This window comes from Carassius auratus, chromosome 22, assembly GCF_003368295.1.
Source record: "Carassius auratus strain Wakin chromosome 22, ASM336829v1, whole genome shotgun sequence".
NCBI lineage: Eukaryota > Metazoa > Chordata > Actinopteri > Cypriniformes > Cyprinidae > Carassius > Carassius auratus.
The window spans coordinates 5155940-5175296 of NC_039264.1; the positions used below are offsets into that span (position 1 = coordinate 5155940).

At 32.0% G+C, this 19357-nt stretch overlaps 1 protein-coding gene and 1 long non-coding RNA gene across 3 annotated transcripts in view; one reads left to right on the forward strand and one right to left on the reverse strand.

The window, feature by feature from the left end:
- LOC113039465 (uncharacterized) overlaps positions 1–544 on the forward strand; it is a 35015-nt gene extending 34471 nt beyond the window's left edge. The window contains exon 4 of one of the 2 annotated variants that reach the window (XR_003275015.1): positions 488–544. This is a non-coding gene — a long non-coding RNA (uncharacterized LOC113039465). Of the gene's footprint in view, positions 1–428 lie in introns of both variants that reach the window. The other variant, XR_003275014.1, reaches the window with a different exon arrangement.
- Positions 545–4626: 4082 nt separating this feature from the next.
- On the reverse strand, positions 4627–18642 carry LOC113039466 (protein FAM207A-like). The gene is made up of 6 exons (XM_026197355.1): positions 18383–18642; positions 18114–18240; positions 9205–9273; positions 7277–7442; positions 5797–5865; positions 4627–5084 (listed from the first exon to the last, which is right to left on the reverse strand). Exons 1-6 carry the CDS (start codon positions 18563–18565, stop codon positions 4964–4966), a joined length of 735 nt encoding a protein of 244 aa, XP_026053140.1. The 5' UTR covers positions 18566–18642; the 3' UTR covers positions 4627–4963.
- Positions 18643–19357: the final 715 nt, after the last annotated feature.

A 19357-nucleotide genomic window follows, 5' to 3' on the forward strand; every position in this document is an offset into this window, starting at 1 on the left:
ACATTATAGATTGTGAAATATGTTCATATCAGGACTGCATTAAATATTAAGAAATTAATTATGAATAAAAATGTCTTGTTTATTTACATATTTAAACTGAAAATGTACATAACGAAATAGACAATATTACACATGAAATATCTGATAATGTTATATTAAATGATGCAATTGTTACAGTGCCTCTTTTAATAGTTTAGCAAAATAAAAAGCAGATTTTGCACAGGGTTTGGCTACTTTTGCGCTCCTAATCTACTGCGCCTATGGTTGTTTTCCACAAGGTGATATTCATGCGGCTTCAGTGCAGTGTGTGATATGGAAATAGAGAACTTTAGTTTATTCTCATCCTAACTCTAAACTGTTTGATGTAAAACGGGTTGCTGCTCAGCAATTCAGTAAGATCATCTAACCAAATGCAATTTCTGTTAAAGAGCTCTTCTGAAAGATCAAGGTTTGGCAAACTGCCTGACGTCTGGCCGATATGTGCTAGGACTGACCATCATCACTGCGCTTCAAAGCAGTCCAGGAATGGATGAAGACCTTGTTAGACACCGAAAGGGACCCAGTCTAAAATACTAATAAAACTTTTAAAATGCTCTGATCTCTGTATTCTGCTCGACCTCTGTGTATTTTCTCTTTCTTTCATTTCTATCATACCAGGCTCAATTCCACGTCATTTCTTTACTTGCAGAATTCATACTCGCCCGGGCAAGTGGTTTAGATAGTTTTTCCTTAAACAAACTATGATTGGAATTTGGAATCCAAACAAAAGTACAAAGCCGTTTTCAGCATCAGTACAGAACAGCGACAGAGACTTAAAATTAATCTGGATTCATGTGCCCCTATATATTACATCCTTTTATACATAATATTATATTATGTGTTCATTTATTTTTCCATTTAATCAAAATGTATGCATTGTTTATATGGATGTTTTATATGCAAATATGAAAAAATATATAAAATATTATATATAATATATATTTGGAATTATATATATATATACAAATAATAAAATAAAACTAATAAACTTTGATTAGAAATATCAAACAATAACCTAGACAACAAAAAAGGTCTGAGGTTTAAATTAATTGCACTTTATTTTAAGGTGTCTTTGTTACATTGTAATTATGCATTTAAGTACGGAGTAATATTAATTAACTACATTAACTTACTATATAGTTAGGGTTAGGATTAAGGTTTACTTGCATGTAATTATGCATAATTAATTTTGATTATAATAATAAGTACATGTAACCTGTGTAACAAAGACACCTTAAAATAAAAGTGTTAGCAAATTAATATCATAATGTAATATGCATTTTATTATTAATATTATTTAAAATGTACTATTTAAAATACACCATAACTTAAAACATCGGCATGTATAATCTTACATATATGTGTAAAATAAATAAATATATATAAAAAACGTCCCTAACAGTGCACAGAAACCAACTGCTGGCCCTCATGAGAGACAAAAGCAGTTGGGACACATGCTCCTTTGACTTGGGTGTCCAGAATCTCATCAGTCAATGCTGGTCAACCATACATTTGGATGCAACTCAGTTTGTCTGGTTACTAATTTGAATAACACAAAAAATAATCCAGCACATCAGCATCTGTGTGTGAGCAGAAGTCATTTCTGGACCACTGGATGCTGAACTGTAGATAACGGACCATTCATTAGTATTAATATCACTGTTTATTTGATACAGGTATCTTGTAGTATTGGTAAAACGCACGTTAATGTAGACTAAAAGCATTGCATATATAATTTAGTCCGTGAATAAATTTGAATATTACTCACAGTGTGATGCTGGGTTGCTATCCTGGGATGAGATGAATCCTGATGAACAAAAAGCGTCCACGAAATCAAACGTAAATGCTGAATTAAAGATAAATGTATTAGAAGAGCGGACGTGTGGTTTTTCGTTGAATTAAAGCACGCGGAGCCTTACAGTACATCACACCGCGAGTCATTCAATTATGCGCGTTTGCATCGGTGAGACGAATACGGTGACGTAAAGGGGTTCTAACCGATGCGGACACCTGATTGGTCAGAGGGTGGGCGGGCTCTTCTACTCTCTGTCGTTTGATTGGTGCATCAGAGCTCGACGGGCCAAATTCTAGCGCTGATTGGTCAGGGAGACGGTCGTATGGTTTCACTTGTACGGAGAAATTTTAAAGACTACTACCTGTTTTCTTTCTTTAAGAGCTGCATTATTATTCTGTTCTGTTCTGTTATTATAACTGTTCTGTTACAGTATACTTTCTTTCTCTTTATTTTAAAAGATTCCTTTGCATTTTTAATCATACTTGTTAAACAGGAAATCTGATATATATAATTATAGCCTATATATTATAGCCTACGTAAAAATGGCAGAATGTATACATACAGTACACATTTGTGTTTATATATATATAATATTTTACATTTAAATTTATTTTAAATTCATTTAAATGTTTGTATGTATTCCAATGTTTACCTATATATATATATTATATAATAAATAAAATATTATTTAATATTATATAATAAATAAAATATTTATATAATTAATTAGTGTGACTGACCAACCAAAAGAAACACCAGACACAATTTTCACATTTTCATCATGACACACATTATATATTTTTACGCAAAATTTGATATATATATATATATATATATATATATATATATATATATATATATATATATATATATATATATATTATATATAAATATATCTTTATTATTTTTTTTTATGTATTTATGGATGGCACTTGCTGAATTGCTGGATTTAATCATTGCATACTACAACAAAGGCTACTTACAAAATAGTATCTGACTAAATGACCGTCTGAAACAGATCCCGAGCCATCACTGGATTATTTAGCATTTGAATCCAAATGTGCATAAATAAAAATAAAAAAATATTATTTTCCATTTAAATAAAATATAGAATTTTATAAATATTTTTACATAAAAAATACATACATTTGAGACGGTTGGTTCTGACCCCGTGTGTGTGTGTGTGTGTGTGTGTGTGTGTGACTCACTCATCTGAGGGGGGCTGGGGTGCGGGTGCGAGCCTGACCCGCTGAAGGATGAAGAGCACGCGCACGCGAGCAACGGCCGCCTCCATCTACTGACGCATATTGCTTTATATAACAGCCAAATCTGATTTTAGAAACGCTGCAAGAATTTGAGACCAAAAGATGAAAATTAAGCTTGTGCTATGTGCATTAAGACTAAAAAGCTCATTATTACTATAACATAGCATTTTTTCGTATAACTGTAGAAATAGTAGGCTAAAGTAACTCAATGACTAGTAACATAATTAATGGCCTTTACTTAGCTGTCAAAAAATATAATGTCACAACGAGAAAATACAATCATATTCAATGTCTATATTCATAAAGTCTTCCTTTACATTATCGCCAAGTCATGTTCTTGTCAGATTTTGAGAGACTCACTAATGCTTTCACCTAAGATTCATAATTGACCTTATAATCAGTTGTACAAACACACAGAATTCATTTCAATCTAGCTATTGTACATCATACAACACTTGTCTTTTCATGGTATTTTTTTTTTTTTATTGAATCTGAAGATTTTTTTTCTAGTGATAGACAAAGTTAAATTGAGAATTATACATCACTCTCTTTAAATGTCAAAAAATTTATAAATATTGTAAATGACTACTGACCAGGTTCATAAATGTCAGGTTATAATTAATAAACACAAAATAACAAAAGTAGGCAAAAAGAAACTATCTAGATTTGAAAAAAAAAAAACCTTGAAGGTATGTGATGTTTTATAACTTTATATATTATTTATGTAACATTTAACATAATTACTTGAATAAAGAATTAATTCAATTGCGAACAATTCAACACAGTTGCATTGACAGAAACGAAAGTCAGGAATATTGTTCATTTCTGACACTGATTGCAAATGTGGCTACGATTATCGCCGAGCAGATATTAATACGGAAATGTTGCTTTTCTTTTAAACTATCTGTCATTGAAATCATACATAGAGTTTCTTATCCTATAATAAATGGATTTAGGAAAGACCAACAAGAACAGGCTGAAGATGAATCTCGTGTGGGTGAAGAACATCCATCTACACCCACAGTCCTCTCTCACCTAATCACAAACATTACATGTGTGCTTCTGCTACTTCATAATGTTGCGTTTACACACATGATGGGATTGTGAAGTGGATCCAGTTTGGCTGAGACGAGACCCAAAAGAAGGTCCTCCCTCCCTGATATCAGACATCAAAGAGCCCCATCAGTCTGCGCTCATGAAGCCATGAAGAGAAGTCGGGTTAATGACAGGCTTTGGGTGCACATTTCTCCTTCATCCGCCCATCCCTTCTTTCTGCGACGTGTTGCCATAGAAATACAGAAGCACATGCTAAACGTCTGATATATCAGATCTTGCTTTAATTAGAGGCTTTTGTCTGCGATGTTCAATGAACGAAAGCAGCAGGTAGAGTCGGTTTCATAGTAAGGAATGCATCATTTTTAATGCCGTTTAAGCCTATGGAGTTTTTATTTTTACCGTTTTATTGTTATAAGCCAAGCTTTTCTTAATATGTGCTGCTAATAAAGTAGAAAAAAAACATATGCATAATCATTTTCCAATGGATTTATTTTTTATCTTGCCAAGACCATGTGGAACAGACGGCGTGGAAACACTCATTAAATATCTGGCAACATGATTATTAAAGCAAGCCCATAAAACTCATTTACGGTATTACACTTGAGAAACCGCGATAAACCGTTTCCTCCATAGTGTTTATGCATGTCAGATAAAGCAAGTTACGCAAATCTCTGGATTCCTCTTCATTTTCATATCCTGTTCTGGAAGTCCAAAACCGGTTTTACTGTATTTGTTTGTTTCGATGTACCAGCGTATGATAAATACAGTTCTTGGACTCTACCAACAGGGCGGCGCAGCAGAGTCGCGGTTAACTCTGTTCCTCTTCCTGTTTGAGACGTTTTCGCAGGTGATCACCAAGCGAAGCTAAAAGGTTGGTCTTGAAGGCGGGATTTTTCATGGCTTCGCTGAAGTGAGATGCTTCAGTCTCGCTGGAACCAGACAAATGTAAAGATTCAGTTGACTTTGTTATAATATCTGTGCACAAATAAAATGTTATGTGACTAAACCAGACCTGCTAAATTTGTACAGTGCATACACGTGTGTGTGTGTGTGTGTAAAAATAGACAGACAGACAGATAGATAGATTAAAACAATACAATTATTTATAATAATAAGTAAAAATATTTTATCTAAATTATAAATGTACATTTTTTAAATAACTTCGTTTATTTTTATTTTTTATTAATGTTATGTGTTTAATTGTCATGACAATAATTTAAAAATAAAGAAGGTTAATACTTTCTTCTCACCAATAATTGTAGCCACATTTGCAATCAGTGTCTTTTTGAAATATTATCCTGTGGAATCTATATTTTGCATAAAAATGTGCAAATAAATTGTTTTAAATGGCTTGCAATTGAATAATTCCTGCAGCTTACGCACATTAAACATTACATGTTACAAAACACAGGGTATTATTTTTTAATAATCTTTTTACCTCAAAAGATTTGGTGTTTTCTCACATTACGATTTGGTGTTTTCTCACATTACGACTTGGTATTTTCTCACATTACGATTTGGTATTTTCTCACATTACGATTTGGTATTTTTCGTTTAATATATTTTAAATTTTCATTCAACAAAGAATGTGCTCAACTGTCATGACAAAGCTTGGAAATAAAAGGGAAGGTATTGTCTTACAGTAGTTTTCGTTTCTGGGCTGGTTTCATCAAGCTGAAGTTTGTGGGTTCTGGTTTCTTCTTAACCAAACTGTGATGAGAAACAAGAACAAACAATTGTGTTACATGCGAAACAATTTATATTTATCATCAACTTAAAAACAAACAAAAAAAAAACACGTGTCAGAAAAAAGCTCAAGTGTGTTAAATATAGAGAGATGTAGAGGCATATTTGGAGACGGGCTTTGAAGATCTCCAGAGCACAGGCTTTCTTCACACAAGTGTTATTTATGACTCATTCAAGACAAAGCAAGACTTCAAAACACATCAAACCACAAACAGACAGAACACCACAAACAAACGGAGAAAACAGACTGATGTGGTTTGAATCAAAGCAGTTAAACAGTTGTGAGTCGATTAATCTACAAAACGGTGTGAATTGCTGTCGACACGTGACATGCTTAATTTCTTAAGAAATACATTGAGAGCCTGTGTGCGATATAAATCTACTTTTTACTATAATATGCTTATGGGGCGACTGAAGAGTTTCGTCTGCGGTTTAAGGTTTACATTTTAACACCTGGGTTATTATAGTTAACTAAAACAATAACAGTAAAAACATTTGGGTCACTTTAAATAAAATAAACTTTAACTGAAGAAAATATATATTTCAGATAGTGGCCAAGGCAATCATTCTAACTTTCATTTAGTTTACCTTAATGTACTAAAATAACTAAAACGGAAATAAAAAGACATTAAAAAAAGACAATAATGCAGAACAAAATCACTCCAAAGTAAAGACCAATTACAAGCCGATTAGATTTTCTGTGTTCTGTGTATATTTATTATGCATATATAAATACAAACACGTATATATTTTGAAAATATTTCCATGTATATATTTATGTTAATATAATTTATATTATATATAAATATTTTAAGTGTATAAGTGTTCTTAAATATGTACATGCATATGTGTGCATTTATATATAAATAATAAATATACAAAAGAGCACACATATATAATGTAAACAAAAACGTTTATTTAGGATGCGACTAATCATTTGACAGCACTAATAAATATATTATTTGTTGTTATTGACCAATGTATTTTCATAGCTTCCAGTGATCTGTGATTACTTAAGACTTTTAGTTTTTGTTGACGCAGAATTCATTTGTAAAACAAAATGAAACTGAGATTTATGAGATTATGTTATGTCCTTTGGCATTTTATTAGATATCTTTCTGGGGAAATATAAAAATGAATAGTTTAAATGTACTATAAACATTCAGTAAATATATATAGACCTCAACAGGGCAGAAAAAGAAAAGATGTAAATTGGTTTGCAGAAAATGAATCCAATAAAAGAGAAAGAGGTGTTGAATGAAATCTGTTTGTATGAATTGATGTTTTGAGAAGCTCATTCACGCCAGAAAATATGCACAAATCTGCATAAATGTTCCCAGAGCTTGTGTGTAGTAATGAGAAAACGGAGGCTTACGCTTTGTTTCTCTGCCGTGCGCCAGCAGAGGTTTTGAGAGACGGGAGGAGCAGGGAGAGTTCAGGAAGGGCGTCCGCCAGCGGCCTCATGTCGCCCACCACGGGTGTGGCCTTCCTCCGCGCCTGCGCCACCTGCTGCTCACGCGCAAGCTTGATCGCACTGATCTCTGGAGACCACACAGACACAAACTACACATGAACAAGTGCAGACACAGATTCACATGTTCCTTTAAATTCACACAGGCTCTTTGAACAGTTGCGAGAAGCCACTTCCCAATCCGTTTCTCATTGTCTTTTCTGTTCTCTGACAAGCCGAAAAGGAACAAAATTAAACAGTTAAAAACAACAATTAAATTAGGATACATAAAAAGGGATCATTTAAAAACAAGGGAAATCATAAAATAAAGAGTATAAAACAAAACATTACTGAATAAAGTATAAAATACATATATTAAAGGCATAACTTTTTAAAGATGTGTTTAAAAAAAGTATAAATTAAAAATGTGCATATAGATTATAGTATATAATAAAAATAATTGATGATAATATTGTAATAATAAATACAACAATAAATTGGATGAAATAAAATGGCATTAAAGTGAATAAAAAAATAAAGCATAAAATAAAACTACAAGTGTATAAAAAAGGTATAAAATAAAAAAGGATCATAAAAATAATAATTTACTTAATAACAAACTGCTGTTAAACAGAAAGACATAAAAGGCACAAAGTACCATAAAAGCACGAAAACAAACAAATTTATATAAAACATAATAAATTAAATTAAATGTCAAATGAATTAAAAAGGATAAAATATAAACAAAATTATAAAATAGTAAAAAAAATTTTTTAAAGACATAAAATAAAAACTGCCTAAACACCTTTTAAAAAAACAGAAGCATTAAACACAAAAAGAAAAATAAGTAAAATAAAAGGCTATACATAAAAAATAATAATAATAAAAGCATAATATATATACACAAATTAAAAACAAAACAAAAGGTTTAACATAAAATGGCACACATTCATAAAAACAAAAGACAAAAGCATAAAATAAAACCATTTAAAAAAATAAAAGTGTATATTTCTTAACACAAAAGCACTTCAAATAAACAAGTCTCCTTTTAATCGTGGCAAGGAATCGAAGAAATAAACTGGTTTTAAATAATATCTCAAACGATACATATCACGGTAAAGTCACAGTAAGTCACACATAATTTCTGATTTAAAAAATAGAAAGTTGGTTAATTCCAGTAAGCCTATATCCAGTGTGACTTCCTGTCCAGCTCTCAGACAGAAAACTGATGTCACCCGACCATCTAAACCCAAACCCAAGCTCTGAGACAGTAAGCAGGACACCCCAAGCGCTTCAGTCCAAAAACAACAAAGTACATGTAGGGAAGAAAAAAAACAGACAGCGAAGCACTTCTCGACAGAAGCACTAGGTCTTTTTGCAAACACAAATTAAATGTCATTTTTCATCTCACAAGTGGCCATTCTGGTTTTTTCTACCGCGGTTATGACTCTGTTAACCTGGTATATGAGTGTTTTTGTACACCATTTGTTAAGACCTTGAAGGTCTTTGAGTTTTATGAATCTATCGACATCTCAAACCTCCCCCCTTTTTAATTTCCTGACAATGCCGCATGCAGTCTGAGGCTTGGGTTTCGGCTGGAGCCGTGAGTCCCATTAGATCCTAATTATAATCACCTCGGCCCGAGCTTGTGTTACACGCCGCATTGATCGGCCCGAGCGTTTACAGGCGTCAGAATCGGGGTGCGGCGTTAATGATCCCGCCATATCCATCTCTGAAGTTCCCTCCGGCCCATGAGATCAGTTCACCATGAAAGAAATGGCTTCACATTCGGTTGATGATATTAGCGTTTTTCTTTGCGGGAAAGAAAGAAGAGTAGGTGAAAAAACACTCACTGTTAAGCCATCTTTCCCTGCGCTCCTTCATCTTTTCTTTCTTCGACTGCTGCTTCTTTTCTCCTGTGCCTGAAAAAAAAAGACAATTCCATACGGACCATTACAGATCAATTTTACAAATATTTTATGCGTTCAACACTAAAAGGCTTAATAGTAATAATAATAACATTAATAATAATAATAATATGAATGACCATCATTCTCAAAAGAGGAAAAAGAAAAAGCTAAAAAGTGTGCTTTATATTTAGTTTAGAATGCATTACCAATTTGGTGAAAAAAATATAGCTAAAAAATAAAATAATAAATAAATAAACAAGAATAAAAATGATAAAATGGTACAGGAATTTATAAAAATAAAAATGGAATACAAACTATTACTTAACTATTACTTTCAAATGGGAACGAATTTAAACCAGTGTTTTTTAGTATTATTACTACTATAAATTATTATATAGACATTTTTATTAGTTTTTGTATTTTTCTACTTAGCTTAAATAATTTTTTTTAATGTCAGTATGTTTTGTCATTTTAATACTTTCATTTATTTCAACATTTCTAATCTTAAGATTACGTTTAATAAGTTCAAGGTTTCTATCTAAAACATATTAGAATTAATTTCAGCTTTATTTTAATTAATGAACAAATTGATCTTTTTAATCATTTCTAAATCATTTCTATTTCATTTCAACCTAATCTAATTTAATGAAAACTATTTAAATGGTCTTAGCTAAAAAAAAAAAAAAAAAAAAAAAAAAATCTTAAAAAAGTAGTGTCTGATTTTTTTAAAGCTTCGTTTTTATTTATTTTAATGAATGAAAACAATTTTTATTCGTTTTAAGTTTAGTTACCAGCAACAACACTGGTTTAAATACAAAACGTAAAACATGCATTACACATTCTGCTTATTCTTTGAAGAGGGCTTTGGTTTTGGTTTAAATGCAGGTGTTTTGGTTCATGTGGGCTTTGTTTTGTCTACGGAGCATGAACTTCACACACCTGTCAAAATAACTCAGCCAATCAGTTGAGGCTGTGAACACAAAGGCTGCAGGTTCAGTTCCCAACAGAAATGAACCTGGAACTGCACTGCTGGCTCAGAAAATAAAGTATGGTGGGAAAAGTAAAACTAAATTAATTTAACTTTTTTTTCAGCAATGTTCTGAAATTAGACAGAAGTTTAAGTGATTTCAGTCAGATCAAATATTATGGCATGTGTGGCTGTGGGAAAGCATATAGAAGGGAAAATAACAACAGTCCTCGTGTGGATAGATTACAGTAGGATGTCTGTTGTCTGTTTAACTGCATGTAACTCTTCCTGTTCCCGGATAGTGACGTCTTATCAGAAGGAGCATATTGTGCGTATTTAACGATTGTGCTGACCTCTGGGGATCAGATCGAGTGTGACGAGGTATCTGTATTTGCCTGTGTGTGTATGTATCAGTGTATTGTCCATCTGACAGAGGTCATTCACAGACCACTGAGGTCAAACCACAAATAAACCTCTTTAAGACGTCATATGTCATGCACATGCTTTACTCCCTTCATTTTCATAAAATATAGACCAAATAAAAATATTAAATTGTTATTAATTAATTAACAACATATTCTGATGGTGTATTGAATAATAATTACCTTTTCTTGTTTTTAGATTTAAATTACTGTTTCAGAAAATCCACTCATATGGGTGCTTAATAAAAATAATTAATTTGTTTGTAATAATTTAATTATAACATTCAAATTGTTAGTATAAAGAATGATAATGACTATTAATAAAACACTATTCAATTTCTGTAAATTTAAAAAATAAAAATGTCAGCACTTTTATAAAATGCACATACTGTGCACTTAATAAAATCTATTAAGTTGTTTTTAATCAGGAAATATTATAATATTCCAATCATTAGTATAATTAATAATAATAATTATAACTATTAAAAACAACATTTAAATGGGTGTATTAAAAAATGCTTCACTATCAGGAAATGCACATTGGCTTTAAAAAAATACTAAATTAAACATTTAATATTGTTATAACATAATTAGTAATAATAATTATGCTAATTAAATATTTAAAAATTGTGCGTTGAAAAAAATAAAAACATCAAAAGATATGTTTTACTTTCAGAAAAATACAACTTATTGTTGTTAATAATTTTGTATTATTATACCATTCCAGTTATTAGTATAAATTATAATTACTATTAAAAAAAGTCTAATAAAAAGCTTTGAAAAAATAGAAAATGTCAAGATTTACATGCTCTACTTTCAGAAAATGCATACTGTGTGTTAAACAAAAATAATTACATTTGTATTAATAACTGAATATCATAATTATCTGGTTGATAGTGTAAATCAAAGATACTATTAATTAATAATAATTGAATTATTGTGAAAATCAGCATAAAACAACAAACTGCCCAAACACAATTTCGCTTGGCACTCTGAAATGGTCCGTGTTGTGCAACATATGCTAAAAAAAGTTATATTACAGTGAACGTTTTGTCCAAAAATAACACAAGTGCATTAAACCCAAAGAGAAAGGAACAGAATGAGTCGACCTCTGCGATTTTCATCTCCAGGGAGAAACTCAACCACCAACAAGCTTCTGGTTGCTGAGCAACATTCAGAGGAAAAGAGTTTGTATGAGATATTTGATCATGAAAAACGCCTTCGCAGCTCTGCAAACATCTGGTCACTGAGACCTCACTGACCTCTCCTTCTGGCTGTGGACGTTCACCACAATACAGATCAATTAAACGCAGCTTTTTGGTCAAATCAGCACCTTTATGTTTAAGAGGACAACGTTGAGTCTCAGAAAAATGTGTCATGGTCACATTTCATTGCAAAAACAAAAGCAAAGAGGTATCACGGTTATATAAAGCATATTTCAAAGCAAAGCAGACTTGCAAAACAAGCCTTGTGTTATATTACCTTTAATTATAGCAATTTTCCCCTAAATTTGCATAACTAATGAGTGCAAAAATTTGATTTTTGGACATTTTAATGCAATTTCCATTGTTTATATATATATATATATATATATATATATATATATATATATATTTTTTTTTTTTTTTTTCTTTTTTTTTTTTTTTATGTGTGCGATATACTGGTAAACACATTGAAATAGTAGAAATTTGTCATCCAGTAATGAATTTGGACTCGTGTCTATCGTGGTTAAACGCTCACCAGACGTTGCTGTTCTACGTGGTGATGAAAACTTACTGTTTGCATGTGTTTATAAGCATCGCTGTTTTAAACCAGATATTTTAAGCTCTTGAAACGCAATCAGCTGCGAAGGAGAACTCATTTCACTACATTTGATCGCTGTCAGAGTGGCACATGAAGACAAGGCTATTTAATTATTTTACTGCTTTATAAGCCTTGAACAGTAAAATACACACTCGTTTGTCAAAATGCCTGTCTTTGCAAGTATCATTAATCAAAGTAATTTAGATCTTCAGTGTAAACAAATAGCGGAGAAAGAAAACACTTGTGTAACAGTATATTGTATCCGGGCAGCTCTTAAAGTGACAGCAGTCTAATATTCCTGCTGTCTCTCATTCATTTTAATCAAACAACAAGAGAGAAAATCTCTCACTGCTCTTGACTAAATCACTTTTGTAACTTTAATAAGGAGGAATATATATTTATTTCCCACAGTGAAGAATATGCAGTGTTTTTATACATTTGATTACTTTATATTTGGTCTACAGTATTTTTTGTGTGTGTGTCTTGTTGCTTGCAATCGCTGACTGTTTACTTGTCTCCATTTCCTTTTTCTTTTTTAGGCTAGTATTCGTTTTTTGTGATGTCACTGGTGACAAGATTTAGAAATTTCTTTGGTATCACAAATCTTTCTATCATTAAGACTTTATTAAAAGCAAAAATAACAATATAATGATTCATATCGTTACAGTGAAATGTCAAAATTCCTCATATCGTGATAAAGAAGTTTTTTTGCGTGGAGGTATCTAACAAGGTTTACTTTACATAATAATAAAACCTACCATTTTATTTATCCACAGATTAAAACGCAATAAATAAATTACAAATTTTGTATAAATGAGTAAGACAAAATATCTACAAAAATGTTTTTATCTCTTTTCCAATAAAAATATTTTCATACTGTGCTCAAACTAAATGATTTAACTTCAATTATTTCAGTTTGTTGTATGTGTGTTTTCCACATTTTGATGCCAGAGAGGGGTTTCACTCATTTCCCAGCCGTGAAAAGTGAATCAACATCTGTAATCCAATTGGAAAAAATTTAGCCACATCCGCAGCACATTTCTGTGCATTTATGTCTGCTATTTTGTACGTGTCGATCACTTTGAGATGACTGGCCTGTTGTGAGTGTGTGTGTGTGTGTGTGTGTTTGTGAGAGAAACAGCATCTCAAATGACCGTCATCTTCCTGTGAGGAAAGATGAACCAGGAGACAGATTCAATGCAGGAGACTCAAGAGAATAACATGAGAGTTACTTATAAATCCTGAACGATTACGTGTCATGTACACATCAAAACAAGCTTTCACTCAGTTTTAACAGTCTTATAAACACACACAGACGTCTGTGTGTTTTTGTCTGTATATGGGCATGACACAGCCATGGTCAAACTGCTCAAGGAGAAACGAGTCCTCCAGAGACTCGATAAGAGAGATAAACGTCATGTCCTACGACCCACATTTCTCCTCACTATATCACTTGTTCCAGACTGACCATCTCTGACAGAAAGACCTCAATGTGAAGTCCAGACACAAACGCCCTCAGCCTCTGCATCCTTCAATGATATGATAATACAACACAAACATCTGCTTTTAAACAACGCCGCTGGGAAAATGACAATAATGAGAAAACGGGGAGCCCGAAACTCAATATATATTGTATTAAAAGGCAATAAATTCAGAACAAGATATTTTTACACTGCGTGATACTTTTTTCTTCAAATGTTACATTGTTAAATAATATATTATATTTAGCACATTATATGTTTGCCACAATTACACAAGTAATTTAGAGTAAGTAAATTTATGGCATTTAAACATAGCAACAACAACAACAAAAAAAACTTTTCTGCATACATTTAGTAGACACATACAAAATTTTCAACAATATTACGGGATATTTAAACAGTAAAAAAAATATATTATAAAAATGGTTATATATACACACACATATACATATACATATATATATATATATATTAGTTAAATATCCTGTAACAGTGTTGAAAATTTGTATGGTAGACACTAAAATTATTAATATATATATATAAAAATAGTATAACTTTATATATTCTTGATAAATATTATATATGTATATGTTTGCATATTTATGCCCACACACACACACACACACACACATATATTTATATTTAAAAAAACAGTTTATTCAACCCTGTTACCAAACTTTATGCAATTTAAATTCTGCCAAATACCCTGAAAATGAAAGAATAAAACAAAATCTATCAAATAAAAACACATAAATATGAACGAGTAACAGGGTTGAACATTTAGCTTTAATTTAGATCTAACTCAGGCACTAGCTAGTCACATATTGGTTTTTAGTTGTTGGTTAACCTTATTACCCCTAAATTGTTTGTTTGATACTTTTTTCTTCAAATAACTCCTGTAACAGGGTTGAATGGATTGAGATTTACTTCTACAGCTATGCTCGAATTTACACTCGAATTATAATGCAAACCCAAAGAAAAGACGACCAGAATCTTCAAATGCAAACCATAAATTACAATAACAAAATACCAAACTTTAGTTTACATTCTTTCCATTCAACATCTGTTTGCTAGTTTCTAGTCCCTTTTACTGATCCTCAATCAGTTTTCCACACTCTGAACCATTTAAAGCCATCACTAAACCACTCTCACTCAGATCACAAACAACCCCCATCAGCGAGCGACTCGATCCAACCATCAGCCACCACAGGAATAACAACAGTGGTGTTTTTCTGCTGTATCTGCCCGATAGGGATCTCCGGCCCTCATATCTCCCCCCAGCACTCCTGACGCTGGAAACCCAATCTCGGCTCTGCATCCGTCTGTTTGCCACAAACCAGGGGTAGGGGAAAAAATCCATCATTCCCACCACATCCATCCCAGAGAGAGCATCATGTTCAGAGAGCTGGCTGAAACGGACACCGCCAATTAGGAGCGGACACAACACCCCGGCTGCCCTTTCTGCCCCTCTGCACTTGCACTTCTCATCTCCCCGTCCCGCCAGCGCTGTGAGGAGAGGTGGCAGGGCGTCTGGGGAGATGAGCTGGAGGTGAATTTCCGAGGTCACACTGAGACAATGATACTCCCAATTAAAGAGGCGAAAGATCTCGTTCTGTCAAAGCAGAGCCGCGGGCACATCCCTTCTCCACCTCGACCTCGTCAAGCGCAGACGCAACCGGGGCACATCAAACTAGATCCTCCAACTACACCAATGAAGCATAGACTAAAAAGATATTCAAATAAAATATATCATTTTTAATTGTGTGTACTATGTGTGTGCATAAAATGTACAAAAACAAACAAAACATCAAATATCTTCCGAATGATTTTAAATGGAGCATGTAAAAATAAATAAATAAAAATAAATAAATATATTATGTTTATATCAACTATATATATTTGTGTGTGTGTGTTATTTAATTATATTTACAATTTATTCTTACATATTTTATGTAAAAAAAATGTTTCTGTTTATTGTTACATGTACAAAACCCATATATAAAAAATGAAATATCACTGACTGAATTTGAAGCGTATTCAAACAAATCAAGCATATTAAATAATTTACATTTAATAACAATTCAAATTAATATATTGTCATTTTAAATGTTATTCTTTTCTATTTTATGTGTGTATAATATTAAATATTAAAGCATTAAATTAAGTAAATGTATATTATATAATTATTTTTAATTTTCAAATTAATTAAATTGTATTTAAAAATAACATATATCAATAATTTTAAAACAACTAATGGATATTATTAAAATAATACATTGATTAATTGATAAACTAAGAAAATCCCAAAAGGACTGAATTTTTATACAAAAAAAAAAAAACAAACCATCTAAATAAACCATTTCATTATTTACTATATTAAAATGATTTATATCACTTATTGAAATACATTAAGTACATATAAAAGTTAATGTTGCGCATTTAGGACACATTAAATGCTATAGCTACGAACTTAGCCTTTTTCAAAAAAATTAAACGAAATGACATTTCCACCAAAAAAACAAATACCAAACACATTACATATTCCCAGACATGGAGTTAATTTGTTTGTGTCAATACTGAACAAATAAAATAGTATTAAGTGTGTAAAGGAAAAGTGGTTTAAGAGTTTTTTAAAGATGTCTGCAGAAAAACCCACTCACTAAAAGACTGAATACTAAGTAGTACACAGTAAACATACTAGAACAGGAGCCATAGCCACAGTAACTCCTATCCTGGCTCCAGCTTTACTAGTTGCCTCCTCCTCAAGAGAAACAGCCGTGGAGCCGCGGTCACGTCAGTGCACTGATGCAGCAGTGCTGTAATGTTCACGCTTGAGTTATTTATACTGCAGACAGACAGGAATAGAACAGCCCTCCTTACCCAGCCTCAATACTCACACGCAGGGGACACTTATAGAGACCGGTCAAAGCCAGAGGACGTGTGACACCTTCATACCTTCATTACACTGAAACAACTTCACCACTCGCTTACTTCCTGGGTTCGAACCAGCAGCTTTTCAATGAGGAGCCTGGATCTTCTTTGACCGCTAAGCTACACCACCCTCTTGAGTTACAGCATGAATCAAATCTCTGTCCCCTGATTACAAACATCCAATACTCAATACATTTTATAGACATCATTTTCAAAGTTTAAGTTAGATTTTACAAGATTTCGAAAACATGTAATAGTCTGCCATCTTGTGGCCACAAATGCATTTAAATATTAACAATATTTTTTGTAATTACATTTTAATATATTATTACATTTTTATTACCGTATATTAAATTATTATTTTATAATAGTTTCATTAACATGAATATTAAATGATTACAGCCTATAAATAGAGTGTATCAGCACCAAATACATATTAAATGATAAATTAGTGCAAATAGAATCACAGTTAAAACAATGTAATAGAAAGTGAAATTAATATATACAGATTATGACCAATGAATAGAATAAACATCCTTTTTAATTTGCATTAGGCCTATACATATTCTGTTTTACGTAGATTAAAATCACAAGTATTTTTCACATTTAAATGTCAAATAAAGGAAAGTCATGAATTGTTATCCAGTATATTACATTATAACCAATTACCATTTTTGAGTTATATATTAACTGTTGAAAAACTATAACAGTGATAATATTTCTTGACATAGTTTTAAATTAGTCAACAACATATTTAAATATAAATATGAACAGATTAGTATTTATTTATACTATATTATAATACAATAATTAAACAAATTCTCAAGTGTAACATAATAGCAGAATCAAAATATTAAATTATTTAGACACATCAATAAAATAAATATTATTCTTCATTTTGTATACGCTTTGTTTCATATTTGACAGAATTATACAACTTTTGCATCTCTTTCAGAATTAAGCTAAAACATTGTGCAATTACAGTATTTTTGTAATAGTAAAAACAATATTAAAATCAAGAATCAATAATAAATCATTCTTTACATTTTTTTAAATCATAAAGAATCTGATTTTCACATTGAAATGTAAAAGATGCACATATTACAATTACAGTACGATATAATGATTTATGTATTATTTGATTTGCTTATTTAAAAAAAAAACGAAACTTTAATATTCAGTTGAAATGTTTACATATTTGAAAGCAAATCTGTAAGAAATATAAAAAAAAGAAGGGGAAAAACAAACCTTTGTGTTCTCCTGCAGACGGTTTGCTGTTGGTCACATGTGATGCTTCATCAACTTTCAACGTCTGAACTAAAGACTCTTTAGAGATCTTAGTTCCAGCAAAAACTCCAGAGGGAAAACTGAAAGCCTACACACATGAAGAAACTCATTTAGATCTTTAGTTCATCTTGAGGAGAAATGACACTGGGGTACAATATTATCATATGGCACTCCCTTGTGAAATATCTAATAGTATACGACAAATGAATAATACGAACACATATCCATACCTTTGAGTTATTGTTGATGCTGCTGTCAGATGTGCTGAGTTTGGTCTCTTGTGAATATGTTTGTGCGAGTTGAACGGGTTTGATCGGTGTATTCTCCGGCGTGGCTCTGTTTTGGTGCTCATTTTCCAGCTTCACGGCGCCGTGATGGAGCTTCTGCCGGACCCGTTTAATTTTCCCCACCATTTTCTGCCTAAAGTATACGTGTTTTATTTAGCTAAGATCCTTAGGTTTAAACACAGCGCGAACGCTCAGAAAAAGCCCCGCACGTGTTAAAGTTGTCGATTTGTTTGGTGTTACAGCTAATACTGTCCGAGTACAAATGAAACGGAAATTGAGTTCCGTTTAAAACTCCCCCTCAGGTCGCCGAGGCTCGTCTACACGTGCACGTGTGCAGGTATCGTTTTCCAACACTCTTAAAATCTTTAAATAACAGCACACATTATAACATAAAACACATAGCTAATGGTTAGAATAAAAATAAATGTAACTTTAATCGAACGCGATATTTCCAGTAAATGTCAGTTACCATGGTTAAACTAAGGTTAGTGTTAGTGGTTAATTTGTAGTTACCACAGTTTAACTATAGTAACCTTGTGGGCTTTTATTTGTAGTAAAATATTGGTTAATTTTCGTAAGGGCTGCTTTGTGTCTGTGTAAAAACTTAATGCTGCATAAAAGCCAGACTAAATTGAGCCAGCTCTGACCTAACTTTATTTTACCTCAGCTCCTCATATCAAAGCATAGTTCTGTTTGCTGTGTAAATGCATTTATGCCATCTCTGAAACTTTGTAAAGACCCTAAATGCCGTTTCAGTAGCACTTCTGTAGTGCAATTTGGTAGTAAATTAAATTTACACCACAAACTTGGCACAGAAGTGGCATTTTAGTGTCTTTACACAGTTTAATGCTGCCCAGAGGTGGAATAAATTCATTTACAGAAAAATTACAACCTGGGGTGGTCAAAGCAGGCATAATT

Coding starts and splice junctions, on each gene's coding strand:
- LOC113039466 (XM_026197355.1), bottom strand. CDS start 18,565: ATGGTGGGGAAAATTAAACGGGTCCGGCAGAAGCTCCATCACGGCGCC. Junction 9,274..18,113: donor GTCTGCAGGAGAACACAAAG/GTTTGTTTTTCC, acceptor TTTTTTTTTCAG/GCACAGGAGAAAAGAAGCAG. Junction 5,866..7,276: donor GCACGGCAGAGAAACAAAGC/GTAAGCCTCCGT, acceptor TTCTCATCACAG/TTTGGTTAAGAAGAAACCAG.